Raw genomic sequence first — 27,184 nt, 5'->3', positions numbered from 1 at the left:
TGCAATAGGCTTGCCCTCTTCCAGAGCTAGACTATGAGTAGCCCAAATGCAGCCTACGGTGCTGCCCACATGCTTGCCTTATGGATACCTCCCTCCACCTAGATCTACCCATGTGGCATTTAAACCTAATGCTCACATAGTAGACTCTCATAGCCCCCATTCCTACATTGGTACCACTTCCCTGTGCTCTCCTCATACGGGGGCTTATAGATAGGACAATGGACCCCATTTTCCAACATTCAAAAGAACATATTGCACAAGTGGTTGAAGTCCTCCAAAAGCAAAAATAAACCCACATAAGTAGAGAACAACATGGTTGAGGATGTGAGCATTGCTCTAAGCCATAAGCAACATGATGCGAGAGTAAGCATCAAGCCAGTTGCAACCTATGCTATGAGCTAGGAAAGGTAGGTGAAGATGGTCTTACTGCACAAAATCAAATTGAAATTACAAGCTTTCAACAACTAGAGGATGACAACTCATTCAAGCAAATACAAAGCTTCTATTGGGTATGCACAATCAATCGACACAGCACTAAGTAAACTTATATGTACTACTTTGTGCACAGAGACTACACAATGCTTATTTCACTAGTTCATGATGGGTTACGTTCAGGAATGGGAGCAAAAAAAGGAAGATTTCTTGAGGCGATTTGGATGAGTTTTAAGAGACAAATGAAGGAAGACATAAGAGGAAGAACCTAGAATAGAAGAAGACCGGGTCTACTCAGGAATTTGTGCTCAAAATGCAAGCCCTTATTAATCCATTGAGTGTAAAGCCTATTAATGACAAGACCATGAGAACATGCCTACTGAGTGTTCCCACTCGGCCTTCTAATCTATGGAAACAAGAACTTATGATGAGCTACTGAGCTGTGCTATTACAATGGAGAACAGTAGTCCAATCGAACGAAAAACTAGGAAAAAGTGAATAGATAAGCAACAAGGAGAAGAAGACACTCCCATTAAGAAAGAGATGTTAGGAATCAACCAACAGAGGGTATGCAAAGCAAAAGACTGATAGAATAGCCCAAAAGGTGTGTAGTGAGTGGAATCATAAACTTCTTACCTTATGTGCTTCAAATAGATGTGCAAACTAGTAAATAGACAACTAGATCCAGGCAGGTAGCTATATTGATAGAGAATATGTTTTATTTGGATTTTATAATTTTAGCATATAACAACATGTGCTGTTTTTAGAAAATTAAAATTTGCACATAGCACCTTGCATTCAACGCATCTTTGCATTTTGCACATAGTCCTTTACGTTTGGACATAACCACACATTTGTATGGGAAGAGAGATGGCATACTTTCTCTCTAAAAACTATAATACCAAGGAATGTGCCCTTCCTTGAGTTCGTTTTAATTTGCATTTAGCATAAAGAAATTTGAATTTTTATCATAGTAATTTGAATTTAGCACACACCACATTGCATTTTGTTTATAGTATCTTGCATTTAGCACATAACCACACATTTGTGTGGGGGAGATTTCCTCTCCAAAAATTACAAGACCAAGGAACGTGCCCTTCCTTGGGTTTACTGATGGAGAGGAGGTCTTATCGGAGAGCAACAAAGAAAAAGGGAGAACACCAAAAATTGTGGGTGCTAACTCACTCAGATCAAGGTAAGCTCTTATTATGTATGTATGGTACAAAGGGGTATATACTAGGCCATTGGCCTTTACCCCAACAACCTCCGACTTAAAGGCCAATGCGCCTTTAAGGGAGAAGATGGGCATCCTAATGTCATCCGACACCCATCAATACTCTGCAATGTGCAAACCGCTCTAAGGAAAGATTCTTTGTAAGAAGATCTGTAAGGTTCTCATCTGTGTGAACCTTGACAAGCTGGATGCGCTTGTCCTCAATCACCTCTCTGATGAAGTGATACTTCACATCAATATGCTTTGTCTTCGCATGGAAGATAGGATTCCGTGCCAACTGGATGGCACTCTGACTATCACAGTGCAAAACTGGAATCTCTCCTACATTGCTCAAGTCTCCCACTAGACGAGTAAGCATGCCTCAATGGCTGCAACATACTCTACCTCAGTGGTAGACAAAGCCGTACATGGCTGCAAATGAGAGACCCATGAAACTGCCTCCCAATGCTTCTTGCCAAGATTTGCCATATACCTGCTAACAGCTCCCACTACAAAAGCAATATCTGGACGTGTAGCAAGCATGGCATACATCAAGCTTCCTACTGTGGATGCATAAGGTATCTTTGCCATTTCAGCCTGCTCCTCATCTGACTTAGGGCTGTTCGCTTGGCTGAGTTTCACATATGGAGGCAACGGAGTACTTATGGACTTCCCCCTCTCCATATTGAAACGCTCAAGTACCTTGCTAATGTACTCTGTGACAAATGAAGGAGTTTCTTGTTCCTATCCCGAAAAATCCTCATGCCAAGTATGTGACTGGCATCACCCAAATCCTTCATGTCAAAGGTCTCATGCAACCTTTTCTTCAAGGTATCCACATCCAAAGTAGATTTCCCAGCAATAAGCATGTCATCAACATATAAAATCAAAATAAGAAGGCTGCCATCTGATGCCTTCTTTGTGTAGAGGCAATGATTTGTCTCACTCTGTGTGTACCCTTGGGATCGCATAAATGCATCAAACTTATGGTACCACTTCCTAGGAGCCTGCTTCAGCCCATAAAGACTTTTCTGATGCTTGCATACCATCCATTCTTTGCCCTACACAACAAACCCCTCTGGCTGCTGCATATAGATGTTCTCATGAAAATCTCCATGTAGAAAAGTTGTTTTTACATCCATTTGGACAAGCTCCATGTCCTCTCTGGCAACCAATGCAAGCACTATACAAAGGGTAGTCATCTTCACCACTGGGGAAAAATCTCATCAAAGTCAATACCCTTCCCCTGCTTAAAACCCTTGGCTACCAACCTTGCCTTATACTTAGACAATGCATCTGCTAGAGACATCTTCAGCTTGTAAGCCCATTTGCATGGCAATGCATGCTTTCCTTTGGGCAAATAAACCAAATCCCAAGTAGCATTCTTCATCAAAGAATCCATCTCTGACTGCATAGCCTTCTCCCACTTATGCTTGTCATTCCTAGATATAGCATCCTCAAAGCATGAAGGCTCACCACAATCTGTCAACATGACATAATCTAGAGATGGAGCATATATATGTGGAGGTCGTGAGACTCTAGTAGAATATCTCAACACTTGCTCACCATGAGCATCTTGCTGTCCCTACTGATTTTCCTGCATAACCTGAGGTTGTCCACCTAGATGTGGCTCTCCCACCTCACGATCTATGGGCTGTACTGCCCTACATCATGTGGAACACGTTGTGCATGCCTCTCATATAGTGGTTGTCCATCCTCTTGAAACACCACTCTGCATATCTCAACAGTCTTTTCTGGCTTCTTGTGCATCTTGTCCTCATTAAAGATAATATCATGGCTGCGTACTATCTTCCTGGCCTCTGGATCCCACAATCCGTATCCCATCTCGCCTAAATCACCATATCCAAGAAAAAAACACTTCCTTGACTTTGGATCAAGCTTGCTGCGTTTTTCCTTAGGGATATGAACATAAGCTTCACAACCAAATACACGAAGATGCCCATAAGATGGTGGCTTGCTTGACCAAACCTCTTCTGGCACTTTCCCATCTAGTGCCTTGCTAGGCGATCTATTGATAAGATGTATTATTGTCTTGATAGACTCAGCCCAAAAGCCATGAGGTAGACTGGCATTAGAAAGCATGCTTATATTCCTTTCTTGAATAGTTCTATTCATCTTCTCAGCAACCCCATTTTGAGAAGGATTCTCAGAAGTAGTCAACTCTCGCTTGATACCACGTAGCTCACAAAAATTCTTAAATGTATGAGAGGTATACTCTCCTCCATTATCAGTGCGCAAGCATTTGATCTTCTTGCCCGACTGATTTTCAACAAATGCTAAGAACTTTTGAAATGCATCAAAGACATCACTCTTCTTCCGAAGAGGATAGACCCACACTTTCCGTGCAGCATCATCAATGAAAGTAGCAAAGTAAGAAGCACCACCCAATGAGACACCCAATGAGACAGTAGGCATAGGTCCACACACATCACTGTGAACCAACTCCAATGGTTCAAGCCTCTTTTTGCCCAAAGATTTTTTATGTGAAGACCATGTTTGCTTCCCATACATGCAATGCTCACACATGCTAAAATCTGAAAAATTAAACACAAGAACATACTACAAACCAGAAAGTATCTTCATTCATGTCATGCTCATGTGTCCCAACCGACGATGCCACAAAGAGACGGATGGCTGCTCGATCACATTAATTACATTATCTCTTATGCCTGACACATGCATTGAGTACAACGTTCCATGCTTGGAACCTCTAGCAATCACAAGTGACCCTTGCTAATTTTCCATGTATTGTTGCCAAAAAACACATAATAGCCATCATCATCAAGTTGTCCCGTACTTATCAAGCTCTTTTTCAGATTTGGAACATCCCTAACATTCTTGAGTACAAATGTAGAACCATTAGGAAGAGACAAGTGGATATCTCCCACTCCAACAATGTCACATGGATAATCATTTCCAAGTCTCACGGTTCCTTTCCTTCCTGCATCATAAATGGTAAACCACTCCCTATGTGGAGTGACACGGAAAGATGCTCCTGAGTCTAGTATCCAATTTTGTAACAATGTATCATCACTGCTTATCAAGCCTCCTGCACAGGCTGAATTGCTTATAGCAGTCCTAGAAGTGTCCCAACTTTCAGGAAGGGTAACCAATAAGAACATGGCCTTAACTAAGTCATCAAAGGCAATTTTCTGAGCGGAAAGTTGACTGAAAATTGTGTTAAACTCCATTAAATGGCTAGACATTGAAGTCCCTTCTTCCATGCGAATATCTATGAGTTTCTTCAGCCAATACACTTAACAAGCCGCACTCTGCTTCTCATAAAGATCATGCAACTTTGTCCACACACCATAGGCACCACCTGCAGTCTCTTTTACATTGAAATACACCGATTTTGAAAGTGCGAGCATGATCGAGGAGCATGTAAGCTCATCCAATTCCTTCCACTCTTCATCATCTTCCCAATCCTCTGGCTTTATGCCTTTGCGTTTTATAGGCTTTACTTGCTTCTTCTGCACCAGAACATTGTAGATTTGCTCCTTCCAATAGGAGAAGTTTGTGCCATCCAACTTCTCAATGTTAAACAATGTATTCTCTGATGCCGAAGCCATCACAATGGATGACAGAACAAGCAGGATACACTGCACCAATGTACCCAACTCAAGTCCAAAAAATATCAACTGCAATGACAACAGCCACACTATCACTGTCACAAATACATGTTCTGCTGTAAGTGACCTCGAGACATCCCAAAACTAGCCAATAGCTTTTGCACGGTAGCTCCGATGCAAGAAGTGTAAACAGAAGAAATGTAGCTTGTAGAAAACTCTACAACTTCTCAGTCTACAACAAGTCCAAAATCCTTACAAATTTCCTTATATCTGCTGTTGGAAACCACCACCTGCAAACTTTTACTGCTGTAATAACAGTCTGCAACAGTTTTGGCCTGTTTTAAACTGTCAATATTTTCCCAACCATAACTCGGTTGCCTTTGCTGTAAACACCAAAGTTGTAGACAACCAATAGATCTACAAACTTCTAGTTTACTGCAAGTCAAAATTCATTATGGATTTTTTGATATTCACTGCTGAAAGCAGCCCCCTGCTCACTTTTTCTAGATGCTGTCATAAACTGTCAAAACTGTAAATCATGGGCATACCAGGCATCATAACTTTTTCTCTAAATCTCAAATTGAAACGCTTTCAAAAACAAGATTGTAGATTGTCCAAAAAACTAAAACTTCTTAGTTCAACTCAGAAGACAATTCCTCATTGATTCTCTGATATTCACTTCTGAAAACAGCCACCTGCTCACTTTTTACTATTGTCACAAGACTGCAAACTGCTAATCACCAACTTTTCCTGAAGCATTTGAGGCATAAACTCCAATGAAACAGCCCAACAATTCTGAAAATTGTTGTGCAAAAAATTCCCTTAGTGGGAAGAGTATTGCACTCACAAAAATAATCCCTTCTTGGGATACAAGACAGCTTCAAAAAAACACTGCTCACTTATGCTCACTTTCTCAGCTAAACAAAGGCTCAAAACTCATCAATTGTAAGCAATCACTTTCAGCCAACCTTTGGCTTGATATGCATCAACTTAAAGGCATAAACCCAACTGAAATCTGAATGTACCAGCCGCCTTTGATCAACTAGAGTCCGCCACAAGCAAAAGACGTTTTTGCTTGCAGGCCCAACAAAAGCAACTTCCAGTGGCTGGAATTGCAAAGCAACAGGTCGTTTTTGACCGTAGATGGATAATATTCCTTCTCCCCCGCTCAAACAAGGCAATAGATTGCTGGAACAGTCGAGGCAACCTGATATATAAGGCTGAAACAATAAAAACGAGCTAGTATATGTCAAAATACAGCTCCCAAGGACAGCCCATGGGCAGCAGGAGACTCCACGCAACAAGTTCGGGCTCTTGGCACAGCAACACCACAATGCTACAGTCTCCTTGTTAGCTTCGCTCAACCAAGCTCTGATACTAGTTGATGGAGAGGTCTCATCAGAGAGCAACAAAGAAAAAGGGAGAACACCGAATTTTGTGGGACAGGATGGGACTTGTATCAATCCCATCCTGCCCCACATATTTTTTTTCATTAGAATCATGATTAAATGTTACAAATGAGGAGGTGTATATGCTACAATTTTGCAAAGAAGGTCTACAAAGTAATGGCAAATCTGCCGAAGCAATGCGCTACAAAATGGCAAAAATGCCAAACTCCAAAATGGCAAACCCACCAAAGTAATGCGCTAATGCGCTACAAAATGGCTTAAGTGCTGCATTTCAAAATGGCAAACCCGGCGAGGTAATGCGCTAGAAAAGGACAGAAGTGCCGAAATACTAAATGACTAAATGTCCTATCCTACTATTTCTTTTCCTCATCCTCTTTGCCCTCGCTCTCTCAACATGCGCATGATCCCTCGCCCTCCTTTTCTCCGAGCCTAGCTGTTGCTTCTTCAGATCCAGTCTCTCCATCCAAATCTCCGGATAGGTCAAACGTGCCTCCCTAAGAATGAAGCAACTTTGAAAAACTAAGAGCGTCGATTGTAAGACAACGGTGGTAGTCAAATGATAACGAAGAGGAATAGGGTATACTCACATGACACGCCGCCACCCTTTCCCAATCAATGTGGACTCCTTTCTCCTTCTCCTTAAACCATGCCTTGGCTCCAATCATGGTTTAGTGCGTTTTAAGTCGCATTAGAGCTGCATAATTAGTAGCATAGAGTTTTGAATGTGCTAAGTGTCCTAGGTAGACGAGCAAAAAGATAATGAGTGACCACTGAGATAAGGGGAGGGGTTCTTGTGCATCTATATGCCTTGAGTGGTGAGGCATGCATGCAGAAATTGCCAAGGCTGTAAGCAGCCTGCATACAGCTACATCACCAGACCATAGCATGATTCAATAATAGAGAGCTATATAAGCATGACTTCACACCGGTATCTCGACAACTTGCTACGTCCTCATTTCACAAGACTCAAATTTCAGAGATATGATGGGAAAAAATGATCCTTCAGTTCTTATTTGCATGGCTTGATCAGTTTGCAAGGTACTTCTGTGGTGAGCACAAAACAAAATGCGAAGTCTTGAACCCATGCACCTTTTAGCTATCACTTGGTGGCACAAGTGGTAAGGGAGATACTTGAATACTTCTAAGTAGAGTTCTTGAAGGACATTTGGACACAGTTCTTCCACCACAATATTTAGACTTTTGGAAAAGCAATTCTTATAGCTGTCCCAAGGGTTCAACCGGTTCACGTAAGTGGCCATACAATTACAGAATGATCAATGCGACAGAGTCACAAAGGTTCACCACAACAGGTCAGTCGGGAATTCAAACAGTATCCAGCCAAAAGCACACACAAGCTCGCTCGAGCACAAGGGTGAAGGACCCAAGGCTGCCCTCGGCAGGAAGTACCAGGATTTCCACGTTTGTCAAAGACAGTAGCTGCACAAATGGAAAAAAGCCAGGGATAGAAAACACGCAGCAATCCAGCAAGAAGATTTGGACAATGAGTGACATCAATGGCTACAATGGACTCCAGGATGTAGAGACGTATGCCAAGTACAACAAAGAAAATGTTGTTATATTTTCCCATGCAAGGCCATATTGTCCTCATACAAGAAGCTCCAAAAGGAGATGACCATAGTTGCTGGTCCAGTCACGGCCTCAACCCCAGCCAAAATGAATTTTATCATCATAGAGTACGTTGAGGGTCAGTAAACGTGGCAAATTCAATTATTTCTCACAATGTTCCAGGCCCCCCCCCCGATCAGTGTCAGGAGGTGCTGATCCTAGCATAGTTCAAAAGACATTGTCTCTGCCAATACAACAAAGAGGGCCTGGGTAAGCCTTGAATGGAGCATTCCTCGCACAAAGTATTGAGAGCAATACAAAGGCAAAATCAATCATCTAGAAGATCTTTGGGTGGTTGACAGCAGGACTCTCATATTGCACTGACACAAGAAGTACTTATCATGCTGGGAGCTCAGTGATGGCACCAATTTGAGGTTATTCCCAACTACGAGTCTCAAGCAGGGCCTGGATCTCACCATTCTAGGGATCGAGTCTAAGTTTATTTCATGGCTTCATGATGTTTCTCCAAATCCCCTAATTTTTTCCATTGAGCTGAATTGGGAGTTATAATGAGGTGGGAAGATTTATCTGGTCTACGTCAATTCTATCGCAAAAGCGTCAGCTAGCCACACACAACAGGAGGCTTTGAGCTGTTCTAAGACATAGTTAGGCAGAGAAGACCTACCTTGACTGCAAGCTTGTTGAATGTGCAGTAATTCACATAGATTCTCGCTATGTTGTTCTCCCTCCTGACAAAAAGGATCAGATCTGCATATGGAGAATTTATGGCCCGATGAATGCCTTCTCTGAGAAAATCATCCAACTGTGTCTTTACCTTCTCCTCCATGGCCTTACTGAGATGGGCATGCTTGCTCTTCAACACTTACCGACCTTTGTGTATCTTTTCTTTTTAGAATCAATATACCTAGATGAATCCAGGAACATTCCCAAACTCATCCTCTAGAAACACAACATAGTGCAGTTTCAATCTCACGATAGTCACTCATAAGATTGAAAACTCCATCACGCATAGCAGGGACTTAGCTACTATGACATACTGACGTCATCAGCGCCCAAGAGTTACAAATCCACACACCCACACATACTTGAGCATCCATTTATACAAAGTCTTCGTACTGAGTTTCTATCGGCACTCCAGAGGTGAAGGGCAGACTCAGCCATGACGAAGGCTAGCACTAAAGGAGAAAGCTAATCAAAAAGTAGTCCAAAATCTCTTCATTAATTGCTTGTGAAGTCTAAACGATTTCATTTTAGTCTCTCCCAAACGAGTATCTAAATCTAGCTGATAGGGCGACGTACCATTTAAGATAGAAAGAATTAATGTCCTGATCTTTATCAAAAAGTGAAAACATAAAGCTGTTTTCTCAAATTTTAGCACTTTGCATCTATCTTTGTTAAATCTCAACTTAAAAACTTCAGCCATTAGCTTTTTGATTCTAAACTTCAAATATTCCAGCTTGATCTTTGTATAAAGTGTAGTAAATCATAGGTTTGAATGAGGATAGGAGACTCTTTTTCTTGAATGCTTCAAGAAGAAGTAAAAAATTTAACAGTAGGAATAACTCCTACAGAGTCATTTAAATCCAGCTTGATTGTGAGGGGTTTTCTGCCTCCTTTATATATGTATATGTATATGTCCTTTATGTGTGCGTGTGCGCGCGCGTGTGTGTAACTACGTACTAAATGCATTGCATGTGAACAAAGTGATATGGTCCCGATCTTCGCAAAGCTCTTAAACGAAGCAGCTTGCACTGGTTTTCCCCAACATGGACCTTTAATAGCATCACTAGCCGCGAAAACTACAGGACCATTATGATTGGGCATGTCATGTCCAAAATCTATGCATCAGTGCTCGGCCAATTTGCAAAGCTCCAAGGACTCAAAGCTGATGGTGGACAGGCAAGCTTCCGAACTGATCATGCAACTTTCTATCACATCCTCACACTCGGAGGTGTCATTGAGGAGGCTAGCGCACAAAGACGAAGGGTTTATTGCTGCTTTGTGGATTTCCTGACAGTGTCTCAAGAACTCACCTTATCAGACACTTACAGGATATTAGAAACTCAGGAGAGCATTTAGGCAGTCATGGCACTTTATGCGAGGATCTCAAGCAGGGTTCAAAAAGCTACAACATGGACAGAGGGGATCAAAAGCACTACAGGGTCAAACAGGGTTGTCCACTACTACCAACTCTGTTTGGCCTGTACATCAACGAGCTTGAGATCTCCATCAAGATATCTGGCTGCTCTCAAGCCGGCTCCTTGATCTAGATTCTCCTTTATGTGGACGATGTGGTCTTACTCTCCTCTCCAACCCATTGCTGCTTAACACAACATTCCAAGTGATCACATACCGGCTGCTCGACCTCCCGCCGACAGGTTACCATGAACAGCTTTATCCTCATCCATGACATTATCAACTGAGGGTGATCAAAGGTGTTTGTACGCCTTGGCTTGAGAGCCTGGGACTCCGTATGGTCAGATTGTCAACCTTGCAGTACAGCTTTGGCGTCCCCTCAATAACCATTCCACGAGGTTAATCAGGTTATCTATGAGGATCATACACCACACATTTAGAGCCTCGTTAGCCTCTAGCTTCCTGCAAAGCTCAACTTCTACAAAGGCCACTCACCTCAAAGGAGGGCTTCATCAATCAACCACGGATCCACCTTCCCACTCTTTGAGGATTTTGATCGGGCAGTTCCATGTTTCCTCACAATACGGGCTGAGGACATATCTAGAGAGGGCCTTATTTGCACTGTATGTGATCTACAAGAGATTAGTCAAAGAAGCATTTTGAGTTCAGATGCCCTATGTACTATGAGATCTAAGGTCGTCACCACTATTTCTTCAGGGACGATGCCTCACCTAGATCAGGACATTTGGCGACTTTCTCATGAGGCCATACAACACGGATACTAGCTGCTCAAGGCACATAGTGGAGATTGGTGTGCTCAGCAAGATTCCAAACAGACCGTGGTCACTGAGTTTTTCCAGTCAGATAGCACGGACAGGGTGTCAATGCACAAATCAGGCTCACAAATCTTCCCTTCATGTTTCACCAAACAATAGACACAACCGATGTGTGTGACAATGGCAATTGTCCAGCGCATGGCCATAGCTAGAGACCAAAGCGGACCACTAATATCAACTATTGCCAATGCGATATCATGGGTTTTATGCCGCCGCAGCCCCATACATCCTCTCGTGAACTTGACTCCTCCGCAAGCAGACAAAAGGGCGCAATAGTGACACCACACCATAGCTCTCGTCCTCTCCATGGGCTCACACACTTTGTACTAGTGTTTTATGTTTATGTTGTACTTGTGTTAGGTGCAAATGCCGCTTAGAGGCTCTGTCATTGTCTGTTTTTTTCAGTCTCGTAGACCCTTCGGTCCTTCAAAGACTTTGATAATCTCTCTCTCTCTCATCACATATACGCCACGTTCACACAGTCACACGCACACACACACAAATTATAGTGCACAGCGTACACACATACACATGATTAAAAAAACAAAGATGCACATACAAAAATTCGTGCACATACATACACTATAGTACACAATGCACATACACACAGACTATAGTGCACAATACACACACATACACATGATTAAAAAATCCAAAACCCATACACATACCAAAAGTAGTGCATATATATAGACTGTACATACACAGTGCACACACACACACACACACATACACAAAACATAAAACCAGCGCCCACCCCAAACAGAAAAACCATCTTAAATTTACAAAAATGCCCCCCGAAAAAAATTAATTTTAAATAACATTTCATCTAGAAGTGCCATGTTATGCACATTTCGTAGAAATGTTTCACCGCATTTCGACCTGACGAAACATGTTTTTCGGTCACTATGCTTGGAATACAACAATTGACCATAAACCATAAACCAAGTCGTATGTGCGTTGTGGTCATCACATCAAGGAATGCTAGTAGAAGACAAAAAGAATGGTAGAGGCCAAAAAAGTCTCAAAAGAAGACCGAGAGCCTCTGCACATGGGAACCACAGCATATTCTCCAAATTGATAGTCTCCTAGCTTCTATTATTCTTTGCATTATTTACTCTATTCTGCTACTACCAACATTGTTGTATTGAGGAAAATAAATAGCCTGCTCCATTTCTTGGCTCTTCCTACTTCTGAGTTTTCATACTGTTGTGAGGACGGAGGAGACATTCAAGAAATCTGCTAAGAGCAACTTGTTCTTCTGAGCTCTGGAAAATCAGGTGTGAGAGGGAGCTGCCATGCACAGCTTTACAGCCGTGAGAGAGGGGGCTCTCAGCGACACTTCAAACCTACAATATGCGCTCTCTTGGAATGAAACTTACATTCAAAAGAACATGAGGGATAGGAAAAGTCCACTTACAACCCAACGCACCCTTACGTGCACCAATAAGTTTCTTCGGTAACCAGTTCCACGTCTCTTACAGGGTCCAAAGCATTCATACCAAGGATTGCAAATTACAGTACTGAGAACAAGCTTTGAAAAATAACTCCCATGTAAAAAGCAATACAATATTTCAATGGGAAACAAAAAAAACAAAACAATTGTACATAAGGTTTCCCTTTGCACATAGCACTTCCAAATGGATAAACCACTCATGAACCCATTGAACTTTACAGTGTTCTGTTCTTCCTGGTATCGGCTTTTAGCTCTGCTGTAATGTCAAGTATTACACCAGGGTCCAGGTTTAAGGTGATCCATGGTCAGCAGCCATCAATCGAAGCCTTTCTTCTGCAACATGGTTTCCATCCTTTATTGTTTCCTCTGCCAACAACGACTGCAGGTCACTACCGTTAGCAAGACTATTAAATTCTACAGACTTTGAAGGGACAGAAGGATAACGCCTCTGGCATAATGTCATCAGCCGCTTCACAGATTGCAAATATTTCCTGGTAGTTTCATCGTTCATGATATGAGCCACACTGTTGGTGTAAATTTTCTCCCGCGCTGAACGTTCATGAATACCAACCATAGTCACGCCAATGGGCCATGGTGCATTGCCAATAGCCATTTTGATGTATTGGTCCATCGCAGTTAAGTAGTCCCTTTTGATACAACAGTTCACAACAATGATCAAAGCTTGTCGGATATCGTCTGGAAGAGCCTGCACAGACAGAACAGGTGTTTTCAGAATCTGGTGAGGGACTTCAGATGGCCTTGGCTTTAGCTATACTGGTCACAAATCATGACATGCACTCCTAGGAGATGTATAGACCAGCAAAGGAGACACAACAAGCGTGACTAATGCTATCACTCGATAAGTTTCCTTGGACTCCGCAAACGGCAAATGGCACATACCCTCTTGCGGCACATCTTGAAAAGCGGGTTTAGATAGCGTGCACACTGCTTGAACGTGGCAACGCTCGACTTGCCTCTGCCGGTTCTCTTTTCTGCATCTGGTCTGTCTTCAAGCTCCTGCTTCCATTCCAACAAGAGCCTTTTGAAAAACACCAAGATTTTATCCTCCTCACAGAGCTCCTCAAAATTAGTCTTCATCCTCTTGGTATCCTTGTCATTTTCCATCCCAGAGGAACCGCCATCGCCACTTTGGTCTTCCACTCCATTTAATCCATCATCACCGTCCTCAGCCCCACCTTTTTCTTTGTTCTTGTCTTTCCTCCGTTCTACGTGTCCGGTCTTTTCTCTCTTCTTTAGATCCGTCAAATCTCTAAGGAAATCGTTTCTCTGCCCTTCCATCAATTCATTATCCGGATCCGTAACCCCAGCTTTAAGCAAAGCTTTCAACCTCATCAACCTAGTGTCATCGTCCTCACCAAATAAAGTGACAGGCTGTTTAAGATACCGAAGCCGACGAATGACCTCAGCCCGGGGCAAGACTAATTCATCCAATTTCTCCTCCTGGGTAGAGGGATTCCTTGACTTGGATGCGACCTGGGAGGAAAGAGGAAGGGAATTGCTAGAATCGTCATGCCCGGGAGCGGAGGAAGAAACCCGAGACTTAGCAGCGCGTTCCTGCAATTCTCGTTGCTCTTCCTCGCGAAGCCGCTGCAACTCCTTCTGTTGGATTTCCGAGCGCCTGACGAATTTGCGCCCTGAGAAATTTTCAGCGAGGGCCTTGCGTTTGCGCTCGATCTCCAGCTTCAGCGCGTCCATGGTGCCTCCTCTTCAACACTGCCAAACCTCCGTCGCCATAGCCATAGCCTATTTTAAGTGCATAGCGGAATCTGTTAAGCGCCTTAAACACACGTTTTGGTCAAGTATTAACCTTATGAAGATTTTTCAAGGAGGTCAATGTGTTCTAGGACACCAAACGAGTGCCCTACTAGGCCAAAGCCTTGGAGACAAGGACGTTAGAAATGAATGTTTCGAAGTCTCACTTGTATTTTACTTTGGTAAATGTGGTCAATTGTTGATCCGTGGATTGTTGTCTGAATGTCGATTATTTGTTTGAGTCGATGCTCACTCGTGAGCTTTGAAAGACTTGACATGGTTTTTATTATTTTTTAAAAGTCTATGTTGAAGTCTCTGACAATGAAGATGTCTGTGTCTTTGCTTGTTTTTAGGATGGAATGTCGAAGTGCCTGAAGAAGTTTTTTTTTCTTTCGACTGTGGTGACTTGTACAAGGTAACCACAGCTATAGTTTTTTTATGTACTGTTCCAAAAATTGTTAGTAAGCACTCAATCCTGTCATCATAATAGGAACTCTTATGAAGAAGTTTGAGTTCGCGTTTGTGGTACCTTGCCGAGGTGTTTGTCTCCGTTGATGGCAATGAATCCTAGTAGTTGCAGCTTATGCATGTCGTATTCATGTGTCTTTTGCATGCAAAGAATTGTTGCTCTAGAATGCTTTCATTGGAGAGTATGTCCTCTTTGTATGTTGTGAATGCTCTTGTGTTTAGCGATTGTAAAATGAGTCCTTGACTCTTGCTCGTTGCAAAGTTTTCTTATAGTGATTTCCAAGTGTAGTGTGTTCGTCTTTCCATTTCTATTATACTATTTATTCTACCTTAATGTGTCGTGGCTCTCGTTTAGAAAGGAGGTATAGGTTCTCGGGGTCTCTTACACGTGAGAGTGTTGTGCAGACAAGACCATGGATTTTATGTCAGATGAATTGATGCAAGATAGTCCATGGAAAGACATTCTGTGTGGCATATTGTTCGCACCCGCTAGCTGCATGGGAAATTGTGAGGAGATTGACAATGTTGAGGTAGTTCTTCCCATTTTGGAATTCTCGAGTTATTCATATGATGGGTGTTCACGTGCGTGTTGTTGTGTCACTATACAAAAAGTTATATTGATTTTTGGTTTGTGTTCCAGTTTTTGCATCCAAGAACTCAATCCAAATAATTTCGATGCTACCTCTTGTTGAGTGTCAAAAGAGTCCATCTGCACCACTAACGAGCCCATCTATATGTTAAGATTGCTAGAGCAAATCCCTACAAGCATGTCGAGCTTCAAGTTAAGCTCATCATGTAGCCTTGTTTTGTTGACTTGGGATCTTTGGGAATTTTAATTGTTTTGCTACAAGTTTTGTGTCTTATATCTCTTGCCTTTAGAGTGTGTGATCTAGAAGATGAATCGTGATTTTTATTATTTTGAAGAATAGGTTCTCTATACGATGATCCTTGTTAGTTAGTTCCCAACGTACAATGTCTTGGTAAGGAGCTCGTTTCAATATGTTATAATTATGTGGGTATCCAAAGAATATAGTTGGGAATGCAAGCTCCTCACAAATTTTATCCTTGAAGATGCAATGTGGTGAGAATCCCTCTGAAGGAGCAACTATTATTGGTTGGTCCCCAAAGTCTACTACTTGTTGTTGGGCAGTGTATATTCCATCATGTACAAGAGTGTCAGTTTCAATATCATTGTCTTTGTTTAATGGGCCTTGGTATTGTTCGTTGTCATCATTCTCTTGTAGTTAGACATTCCTACAAGTTCGTAACATGGTCCATCAATATATTATTTAATTTTACATTATTCTCTTTCTATAGTGATGATTTGAGTAACTTTTTCAACGCATGGACCGTCGATGTAGGTCGGACAAGCCCACTTATGTAGTTGTGTGTGTATTCTAGTTTCCTTTTGATTGTCAGTAAGATGTTTGCATCGTCGGTGAGGAAACGCGAGATACCCTTTGTGCTCTATCGACCTCTGCAAAAACATTCACAATGCGACCTTGCAACTTGTATTGACCATCATATGTGAGCTCCCTAATTTGGGCAAATGGTATCCTTATTGTTACGAGTCGGGCTTTGAGTGTCGATGTTAAAGGTGGTTTCTTAGGAAGAGTGATGTTTTTCGTGCATAGTGTAGGGACCTTTTTTATTTGGTTTATGCAAAGGCAACAGATTCCTCCTTAAAACCTAAAGTGTTGATTTACCAATCCATGTTGGATCAAGAAATGATCTATCCATGGATGTATCTCTTTTAGTTTTGTTTGGAATGTTAGACAACCAAACACATTCATAACGTGGGGAATTCTCAATTGCTTTTGCATACAATGTTTGGAAATGATGATTATTTATTTGCCTTTTTGGAGCCTTTCATTTCCTCTTGCATTGAAATGGTGGATGGCCTCTAATTTGAATAGAGATGTCGGAACCCTCGTGAAGTAGAATGTGCATTGTAAGCAGGGGATCCATAGAATTCTTGGCGCATCACACATGAAGCAAAACTGATGAGAAGGGTCATGGCTAACTTGAATTCCTCTACAAGATCCACATTGTAATCAATCAATTGAGCACTAAGACTGGCAAATTACAATACACCACCCACATATTACAAAAAACATACATGTTGGTTAGTCCCCTTTAAAATTGTCTTTGAGATTCCTCTAGGTTGAGAATCCTAATACGTGGCACAATACATGCATTTGGATACCTCAATTGAGGTATTAGAAATCCTACATGGCATGGTAAATAAAAGCCGACATGGCATAGTCGAATTATCAATACCTTGATCGAAGCAATTCACCAATGCTACATGGAAACAAAAACCTCGATCAAGGTAGTGGAGTGAATCCTACCTAGATAGTCTATGTGTTCATGGAGGTACTCACATGGCAAGACTTTCAATGTCCCAAACCTCGATCAAGGTAGTCCATGTGGCACAATGCATCTAGATCTGGCAGTATCCTATGTGGCGACTACCTTGATCCAGCTATCCCACATGGCACCAATAGCGTCTACACGTCTCCAACTAGAGCTATCCTACATGACACAGCATAATCACACACCTCCATCAAGGTATTACACATGGCTGAAGAAGCACGGGCATCAAGCTATGTGGCTAACTTACATGGTGGCTATTAAGCTCTTATCGAGCTATATGGCAAAATGCGGCTATCCTAAGTGGCAATTGTTACCTCGATTAAGGGATCCTTGACATACATGGCTTCATCTCATGAAGGAGGCACGTGGCTATCCTATGTGGTGGCTTTTATGTGAAGTCAAGGCTATCCAACGAGGTGGTTGTAGAGTTACGTGGCTTTATCTCAAGACAAATCCCAATTTCATCCAAAATTTAAGATGCGCATATCTATCACAGCCATCCCATCGTGTGCTAGCTGGTCCAAATCGAGGGTTCCATGGTGTAGTACAATAAATGTCATGGATTCTAGCAATTGCAAATCCAGATGATGCCATATCAATGTGGTGGCTCTTACTTCAGCGATTGAGGTCTTTAGTAGGCTGCTAATACTCTTGTGCCTATCCCTTGTGGTGACTCTTACCTCAATTGAAGTATACATGGTGATAGCTAATAATCAACTAATCTTACTAAAATTTGAGCAAAGTACGACTTATACTACCTAGATCACAATATATGCGGCTGATAGCTTAGCACTATGTGGCACTCAACACTACGTGCAACTAATAGCGTAAAACTATGCAGCATGCAATGCCTAATACTAGCTTGATCGAGGTATGCTCCTAATAGCCTAATCCTACAAGTATGTGATGGTTAATAGTATGACTAATCCCACTATTCATGTGACTAATCCTACTAATTACTAATACTACATGCATATCCTACTAACTATGCTACTAATACTATGCGGAGCTTGAACAATGTGCAAACATAGATCGAGGTATCTTGAATACAAATATTATACTACACAACTATTACTAATCCTAACTAATATACTGACTTTACTAATATAGGCCGATTAATCCCAACCAGTCATTCTAACATATTAACAACTATAACATATTTCTTCTAGTCTTAACAACTATAATTAATCCTTTAACTACTCTTAATCTTGCCGCTTCGAGGTATCCTACTTGGTAGCATGATGTGGCTCTTACTCGATTGAGGTATCGTACAACTGACATGAGCAAACACTATCACGGTAATATCTGATCGAGGAAGGGTTTCTCCATGGCATACACATGACATGAGTACATGGAAAATTTGCCCAATTTGGATGATGTGGACATGCGAAATACCTCTTGCAAGTTTAGAGGTGATATGGCATGGTCATGATGTAGGTGCATGAGCATGGGAGAGGTGTTACCATCATACATGGTGCATGGTTCCATCTTCCATCATCCCACAGTTGCCACATGGTTGGAGGTATGTTTGTTTAATCCCATATACAATTAAAAATATGAAGTACTCTCCCTAAATTTTGGGGGGAGGGGCTTTCCAAGCCTCTACTTTTTTATGTGAAGCCCTTTTCCTTTTCCTACCACTAGCATTTAATGCCTACATTGTGACCACTTCTCCTATTAGTGTTTCTTGCCCCATTCCTAGCCTATTACCTTACCCTCCCACTTGTCAAACCCCCACCCCCACCCCCTCTGTCCTCCTCCATCTTTTGTTTGACTCTACTCCCCCTTCCCCTCCTCTCTCACCCTCTTCCCCCTCCCCCTCCCCTTCCCCTCCTCCCCCATATCCCATCCTCTTCCCCTTCCCTCCTTTTTTCTCTTCTCTCCTTTTCTCATTCCTCTTCCCCTTCCCCTGCTACTCCCGCTCTTCTCTTTTTCTCATCCCCTCTTGCTCCCCATTCTCTATACTTACACCCCTCATTTGCCAGCCCTTGTCTCATTTTTCCACCCTATTTGCGTTCCTCTCCTTTTCCATGGATGGAGGAGTACCCCTTGTAGAGCTCACAAAGTCCCTCGATAGGGAGCTCTCTAGTATTCATGCTAGATCTCATGACATCCCATCTATCCTCCATCTTGTTGGTGACCTAGAGTCCATGTTTGCATCCTTGTTAGTTTAGGTAGCACAACCACCATGGAGGATTGGCTAGCTACCTAGAACCTCACTCCTATATCTAGGGGCCTTTCCTATGAGGATGGGATTAGGGCTGTTGTATTATACATGTTATTGGACAACAATGGCAATAGACTAGCGAGGGGAAATCCCTTGGCAATATCTAGGTGTTCTCACCCACTAGTAGCAACACATATCTAGCCATTGCTGAGCATTCATACTATGGCCGAAGAGCTCTGTATGCCTCCACCTCTCTTGTGTGTATACTTGTGTGATTGTAGAGCTCAATCCCCCCCTCTTCCACTACATCATTGTCATTTTCTTGTTTTGTTTACTGGTATTAGAGCTCCACATGCATCTTTTCACATGGTATTAGAGCCTACATGACCAAATGTCTAACACAAGTGAATGTTGTGTGTCCTCCTTAGTTAAGAGGTTGACATTTTGTCCACAATTTTTGTGGAGATTGATATTACATCCATCGCTACTGTGAAGGACGGCATCCCATCCATAGTCACTGTGCAGAATATTGAAAGCTCAGATCCACATACATTTTGGAGTATTAAAAGCTCAAATTTGTAAACAGTGCACAGTGTCGAAAGGAATTTTTATGTTACAAGTAGTCACATTCTCTTACAAGAAATTTGGGTTGCATTGTCGAGGCTAGACAAGGCTCCTTGTTGTCATTTTAAGGTTGAAGCCCACTCTATATCAAAAGGTAGAAAGAAGATACAATCTATAGATAATTGCAAGAAGTTTGATAAAATATTTAAAGATACATGCTGAATCTTGGCTGCTTATTGAAGTAAAGTCATAGAGGAGATTGAGAACTACTTTTTGGTTTTTACATCACCTCAATCCGAGGTTGGAAGAAAAAGTTATAGTCTTCGAAAGAAGTGCTGGAAAAATCACTATAACACGAGGAGGGACTCTTATATCTGTCCCAAGGGCCTGTGATGAGTTGAGCTCCTTATTCATTTTTTGAGCTCCATTAATTTTTTATTCCTCATATATACTATTTTTGTTAGATATGCATTTGTATGAGTAGTATTTGAGAAGAACACATGCAAATCTCTACAATGTGAAGAGAGGTGTCTGTACCACCGCAAAGGCCTCAGATCGCTTTGTGATGATTTCAACTTAGTTTTTCTAGATTTGCTCAGTTTTTGGCAGATTTTTATTGCTACAAATTTTTAAAACAATTTCTTGCACATATAGAGGCATTTGTTGTGTGAACAAAGAGATTGTTTTCCATTGTTATCTTGGTGCTTGCTGCCCAAATTTTTTAGTTGAGAAATGATTGAGAAATTTGACATTGAAAGGTTGACTAAGATGTTTAGAATGTGCAGCTACTTGACTGGCAAAGATCTTTGGGGTTATGTAAGTTGAGATATAGAACAACACGCACTTCTCGAAGCGAATATTTTTGCATATCAACTCAAGGCCTGGGAAGACTAGAATGAAAAGGATAAGAAATGTATGTATTTGATTTTTGCAAATGTAACAGATGGCATGATTGGCCACATATAAACTTGGAAATAGCACAAGATGCATGGGACATATTGGAAAGGTTATATAGTAACAATACAAAGGCCAGGAAGATATAATTGAAGAATGAGATCAAAGAAAAAATATATGTGAATGACTATGTGTTGAGAATACATGAGCTGGGCGATGCCTTGGGATCTATTAGAGTAGAACAAGATGATGATGACTTAGTGCCTTCAACCTTGAATGGTTTTAAATGAAGATGAGAAGTGGAAGTCATTTGCAACTTCAGTTTATGTAGGAGAAAATATCCCCAACTTTGAAGAACTGACATCTGTCATGATTACTGAAGAGTTGGTTCAAGGCCGTGGTACAAGAAGAGATGGTAGTAAGAGACACCAACAAAGTTCCAAAAATCAACAATACTCTAATGAGAGGTCTCGAGGTCAAGGAAGAAGAAACTATAGAGGCAGGGGGAGCAATAGAGGCCGAGGTGGATGGCAGAACAATAGATAAATTTGAAATTAAAGTGGCTACTATTATTATGGAAAACCAGGTCACATTGAAAAGTTTTATTGCAAGAAACACGAAGATGCAAAGAATCGCAGATTGCAATAGGGCAATTATGCATCATCAGGAGGAAAATTTAAGAGAGAGAACTCTATTTGTAATGCAACATATGTTGAATGCCATTTGCATAAGGAAAGTGTTGCTGATGTCTAGTATGTAGACCTAAGTGAATCAAACAACATGAGCTATCATAGAGAGTGGTTTGCTGATTTACAACAACCTGAGAGGCATGGCTTTATTGAGAGAGGAGATGATACTTGCCATACAATTGAGCACATTGGCGAAATTCCTTTAAACATGCAAACTAGGAAAAACAAAGTATTTGGCTGATGTACTACATGTGCCAAGTATTACTAAGAACTCGGTTTTTGTTGGTCAAATGGTAGAGCAAGATCTATAGGTGAGTTTAACAAAGAAGGTGTGTTTGTTGAGGATTAGAAGAATAACAATAGAGTTATTGCAAGAGGATGCAAAATTGTAGGATGTTCACCTTGAAAGTGAGCATGCCAAATTGGTAGGATGTTCACCTTGAAAGTGGATGTTGTATTGTTTGCAAAGGGGTAGGGAATAGTAGACGTAGAGATATGGCATAATATGGCCAAAAAACTGAAGTGTTTGATCCTTTCAAAGCCTTTAAAGCCATGATTGGCTTGACTTGAATGGTATTTGGGATCTAGTGCCATTGCGAGAAGGGAAGAAACACATTGGTTGTAAATGGGTGTATAAAGTGAAGCAACATGCTGCTGGTACAATCAATAGGTGTAAGGCAAGGCTTGTTGCCAAAGGATATGCAGAGACATGTGGCATGACTATGAGTAAACATTCAGTTGAGATGCCAAGATGGCTATCATGAGAGTTGTGATAGCATTGGTTGCATAAAAAGGATGGAAATTATAGCAAATGGAGTCAAGAATGCCTTCTTGAATGGAGACTTGCAAGAGGAACGATATATAGAGTAGCCACAAGGGTATGTGCACCCATGTGTACCAATTTATGTGTGTAGTTTGAAGAGAGCATTATATGGACTGAAATAGGCACCAAGCACTTAAATAGAGAGGATAAGAAAATTCTTTAAGGATGCAAAATTTGTGATCATTGAGGGTAATCATTCTTTATATGTATGGAAGACAAGTGCAAGAATGGTGATGATAGGCATCTATGTGCACAACTTAATAATTACACGAAGTGATGCGGCTAAGATAACACATGCAAAGAGTATCCTTTGTGTGGAATTTGATATGAAGGACCTTGGTGAGCTAGGTTACTTCTTGGGAATTGAAGTGATTTGTACTCCTCATGGGATATGGATGCTATAGCAAAAGCATATATTGGATATGCTCCAAAAGTTTGGAATGACAGCATGTAAGCTGACTGTCCCACCAATGGAAGTGAATTTGAAGTTTACGGCCTGATGTTGGAGAGAGTTGGAGAATCCAACCATGTACATGAAGTTGGTTGGGAGTTTGTTATATGCTACCTTGACTAGGCCAAATATGTGTCATGATATAGAGTGCTAATTCAATTTATGCAACACCCAAAGAAGCCACATTTGGATGCAGCACAAAGGATGCTATGGTATGCAAAGACTATTCTGAATTATGGGTTGTTTTCTGCATATGGTATAGCTTGGAAACATCATAGCTCTTATGATAGAAGATCGACTAGTGGCTATGCATTCAGTGTTGGTAGTGGCAAGGTGACTTGGAGCAGTGAGAAGCAACCAACATATGCATTTTCTAGTACACTGAGGTTGAGTATAGAGGTGCATCAATGGTAGCATGTGAGATAGCTTGGTTGAGGAAGCTCCTTCACCACTTGGGAGAAGATGTTGCCAAAGCAGTCCCATTGTATTGTGACAATATGAATAGTATTCACTTGGCTAACAACCCAGTGTATCATATAAGGACAAAGCACATTAAAGTGTGTTATCATTATGTGAGGGAGAAGGTACTTACTAGAGAGATTGATTTTGATGTATGTCAGGACAGCTGAGTAGGTGGCTGATATATTCACAAAGTCATTGGGTGTAGAGAAGCTCCAGAAGTTTTGGAGCATGTTGGGTGTGATGGAGTTTGGGTTGAGCTCGAGAGGGAGTGTTGGAATATTGAGCTCATCACATGATCACCCACTTGGATAGTAGGCCTATAGCCATCAGCGGGATAGATTAAGTGGGTTGTAGCATGATTGATGGTAGCCCTAAACCTAGCATCCAGCTATATACTTAGTCATTACCATTGTTTGGTGTGTTGGGGGAACTATTGTTGTTAGGTAAAGGTAGTGTATTGTTGTGGTGTGTGTTGAGGAGCCATTGTTGAGAAATCGTAGTGTAGCCGAAGAGCTTTGCCTCCACCTCTCTTGTGAATGAAGAACTCCTCTCTTGTGTGTATACTTGTAAAATTGTAGATCTCAAGCTCCCCCCTCGTCCATTGCATTATTATTGTTGTCTTATTTTGTTTCTGGTATTAGAGCTCCACATGCATCTTTTCACATTGCTCTCCATGGTGAAGATTCTAATTCGAGTCGTCTATATCTTGTTTTGCTCCTAGTAGCATAATGTTTATTTGAGTAGCTACTTGTAGTGTTTAGAAGTCCTTAGTAAGTCCTCTTGTGTCTAATCTCTGAGTCATAGGGTTCGTAAAAGAGTCAAAATTATACTAGCATTAAGGCCGGTACTTTGAGCTAATTGTCCATCAATAAAAGGTTGTTTTGAGCTTTGAATGTGTCACAATTCTTCTCTAGCACTTGAATTTTGAGTTGTATAAGCCATGAGTACTGTGCCATAGTTTCTTTATTTCATGTAGTCTCATGTGGTATCAAAGTGGATGTTGACTTTGGATTTTGTGAGCATTGTCTCTATGGGAAGCATACTAAGTCAGCCCATAAAAGAAGGGTAAAGAAAGAGCTTGAAAGGCTTGATTTGGTACATTTAAACATATGTGGTCCCATGCCTACACAAGTGATACACATGGGATCAAGAGGGAGCTCACGTCCCCTCGCACTCCAAAGCAAAATCCATTTGTAGAATAGATGAACCACACCATTCAGGAAAGGTTACAATGTATGCTTTCCAATGCAAGTATTTCTGGTGGTTTTTGGACTGAGGGAATGAAGATTGCAGTGCATGTGATCAATAGATCTAGGATGTGAATCCACTTGCATATGTTAATAGACAGCAAGTTATCCATGCACTGAATGTGCAAGAAATGGTGCCACCAAGTACTCCCACGAGTACGCAATCAAGGGTAGATGATGGATCATATATTGGTGGAAATGATGAGCCAAATGTGGCTGATATGCAGGCTGGACAACAAGCTGAAATGCCCTTGAGAAGATCAGCTAGAGTATTTAGACTGCTTGAGAGATTTGTTCCATGGGCAGACTATGCGATGCTTACTCATTGCAGGGAGCCTTCTTGCTATAGAGAGGCTATGATGCACGAGGATCAACACAAGTGGGAGTATGCTATGCAATCAAAGATGAATTTACTCATGAAAAATAAGACTTGGGACTTGGTTTCTTTGTCACATGGAAAGAAAGCATTGCCATGTAAATGGGTCTACAAGATGAAGGTCATAGGTGATGATGTGCCTATGTATAAGGCCCATTTGGTTGCTAAAGCATTCAAGCAAGAGAAGGGTATGGACTTTGATGAGATCTTCTCTCTAGTTGAAGATGACCACACTTAGATGCATACTTGGACTTGTGGCAGCAGAGGATATGGAGCTTATGCAAATGGATGTCAAGACAACTTTCTTGCATGGGGATCTGCATGAGGAAAGTTACATGGTACAGCCGGAAGGCTTTGAAGAAAAGGGCAAAGAGAATTTGGTTTGCAAGCTGAAAAAGAGTCTTTATGGCCTTAAGCAAGCTCCTATAGAATGGTATCAGAATTTTGATGCTTTCAGTCAGTCCAAGGATTTTAAAAGAAGTGAGATTGATAGTGGCCTCTACACTAAAAGGGCTAAGGATAATAGCATGATACTCATGGCACTTTATGTGGATGATACGCTATTGGCTAGCAAGAACACTTATGAGCTCGATGCATTGAAGGCCAAGTTGCATGAGACCTTTGGCATGAAGACTTTGGGACCTGCAGGTCATATTCTTGGTACCATCACGCGTGACCGGAGTAGGAAACTCATTTGGCTTTCACGGAAGGAGTATGTTACAAGAGTGTTGTAGCATTTCAATACGGAGGGGGGGAAGGTAGTAAGTACTCCATTGCCTTCATATGCAGAATTGAGTCAGGTAGATAGTCCCAAATCAGATGAGGAGAGGGCCATGATGGCCAAGGTTCATTATGCATCAGCGGTTGGGAGTCTTATGTATGCTATGATAGCTACTAAACTGGAGATTGCATTTGCAGTGGGAGTTGTTAGCCATCGGTATATGGCTAATCCAGGAAAAAGGCATTGGGAGGTAGTTAAGTGCATCATGAGGTACATGAAGGGTACCAAGGAGATGTGTATCATGAGATACATGAAGCATACCAAGGAGATGTGTATCTACTTTGGCAGAGGAGAGATGCATGTACTTGGGTACACAGATTCAGGCTATGCAGGCCATGTGAATAGCAGGAGATCCACTTCTAGTTATGTGTTCACCTTTACAAGTGGTGCAGTGTCATGGATGTCTTGCGCACAGAAGTGTGTTGCTTTGTCTACCATAGAGGCTGAGTATATTGTAGCCAGAGAGGGTTGCAAGGAGGCTATATGGCTTGATCGGCTAGTGGGAGATTTGGGGATTCATATAGGTGTACCGACATTGCATAGTGATTCCATGAGGGCTATTCAGCTAGCAAAAAATCTGGCCTTTCATGCAAAGACCAAACACATTGAGGTCAGGTACCATTTAATCAAGGAGGTACTTGATGATAAGCGCATAGAACTTGTCAAGATTCATACAGATGATATCCCTACAGATATGTTGACAAAGAGTCTACCTAGTCAATGATTTGAGTATTGTCGTGTATTGATGGGCATTGGATAGTCCACTGGTTGTTCTCCCTTAAATGCACATTGGCCTTTAAGTGGGAGGTTGTGGGCGTTAAAGGCCACTGTACCTTAATCCCAGTTATATACAATACTCAAACACATATATATATGGATGACATAGAAGATTAGGGTGTTCTGCACCCAACAAAACTTGTGTGGCTCTCTCTACTCCCTCTCTCTCACCTTCCATTCTGCTTCCATTGTTGAGATCTCTTACTGTATGAACCTTGACAAGCTCTATGTGCTTGTCCTCATGTACCTCCCTGATGAAATGGTATCTGAACTCAATATGTTTGGTCTTTCCATGAAAGAATGGATTCTGTGCTAGCTGAATATAGCACTCATGGAATCACTATGTAATGTCAGTACACTTGTATGAATACCCAAATCTCCACACTAGCAGATCAAGCCATATAGCCCCTCCTTGCAACCCTTTGTGGTTGCGACATGCTCGGCCTCTATGGTAGACAAAGCAATGCACTTCTGTTCCCAAGACATCCATGACACTACATCACCTGCAAAGGTGAACACATAACCAGAAGTGGATATTCTACTATCCACATGCCTGCATAGTCTGAATCTATGTACCCAAGTACACACCTCTCCTCTGCCACCAAAGCAGATGCACATCTCCTTGGTACCCTTCATGTTGACTCTTTTTCATCTTGCAAACCAACTAGTCTTTG

The 27,184-nt window shown here is 41.6% G+C and overlaps 1 protein-coding gene across 1 annotated transcript; it reads right to left on the bottom strand.

Annotated features, from left to right (window-relative positions):
- Positions 1-12,763: 12,763 nt before the first annotated feature.
- Positions 12,764-14,494, bottom strand: LOC147895691 (uncharacterized). Its single transcript, XM_087383111.1, has 2 exons — positions 13,563-14,494; positions 12,764-13,368 (listed from the first exon to the last, which is right to left on the bottom strand). The coding sequence occupies exons 1-2, from the start codon at positions 14,376-14,378 to the stop codon at positions 12,952-12,954; spliced, it is 1,233 nt and encodes a 410-aa protein (XP_087239237.1). The 5' UTR covers positions 14,379-14,494; the 3' UTR covers positions 12,764-12,951.
- Positions 14,495-27,184: the final 12,690 nt, after the last annotated feature.

The sequence above is a fragment of the Dipteris shenzhenensis genome, chromosome 12 (assembly GCF_047967505.1).
Source record: "Dipteris shenzhenensis isolate YYH24624 ecotype China chromosome 12, Dip_SZ_1.0, whole genome shotgun sequence".
Taxonomy (NCBI): Eukaryota; Viridiplantae; Streptophyta; class Polypodiopsida; order Gleicheniales; family Dipteridaceae; genus Dipteris; species Dipteris shenzhenensis.
Note: the sequence above shows the minus strand (reverse complement) of the source record. Positions and strands in the feature narration are given on the sequence as shown.

Coding starts and splice junctions, on each gene's coding strand:
- LOC147895691 (XM_087383111.1), bottom strand. CDS start 14,378: ATGGACGCGCTGAAGCTGGAGATCGAGCGCAAACGCAAGGCCCTCGCT. Junction 13,369..13,562: donor TCAAGATGTGCCGCAAGAGG/GTATGTGCCATT, acceptor CTGTCTGTGCAG/GCTCTTCCAGACGATATCCG.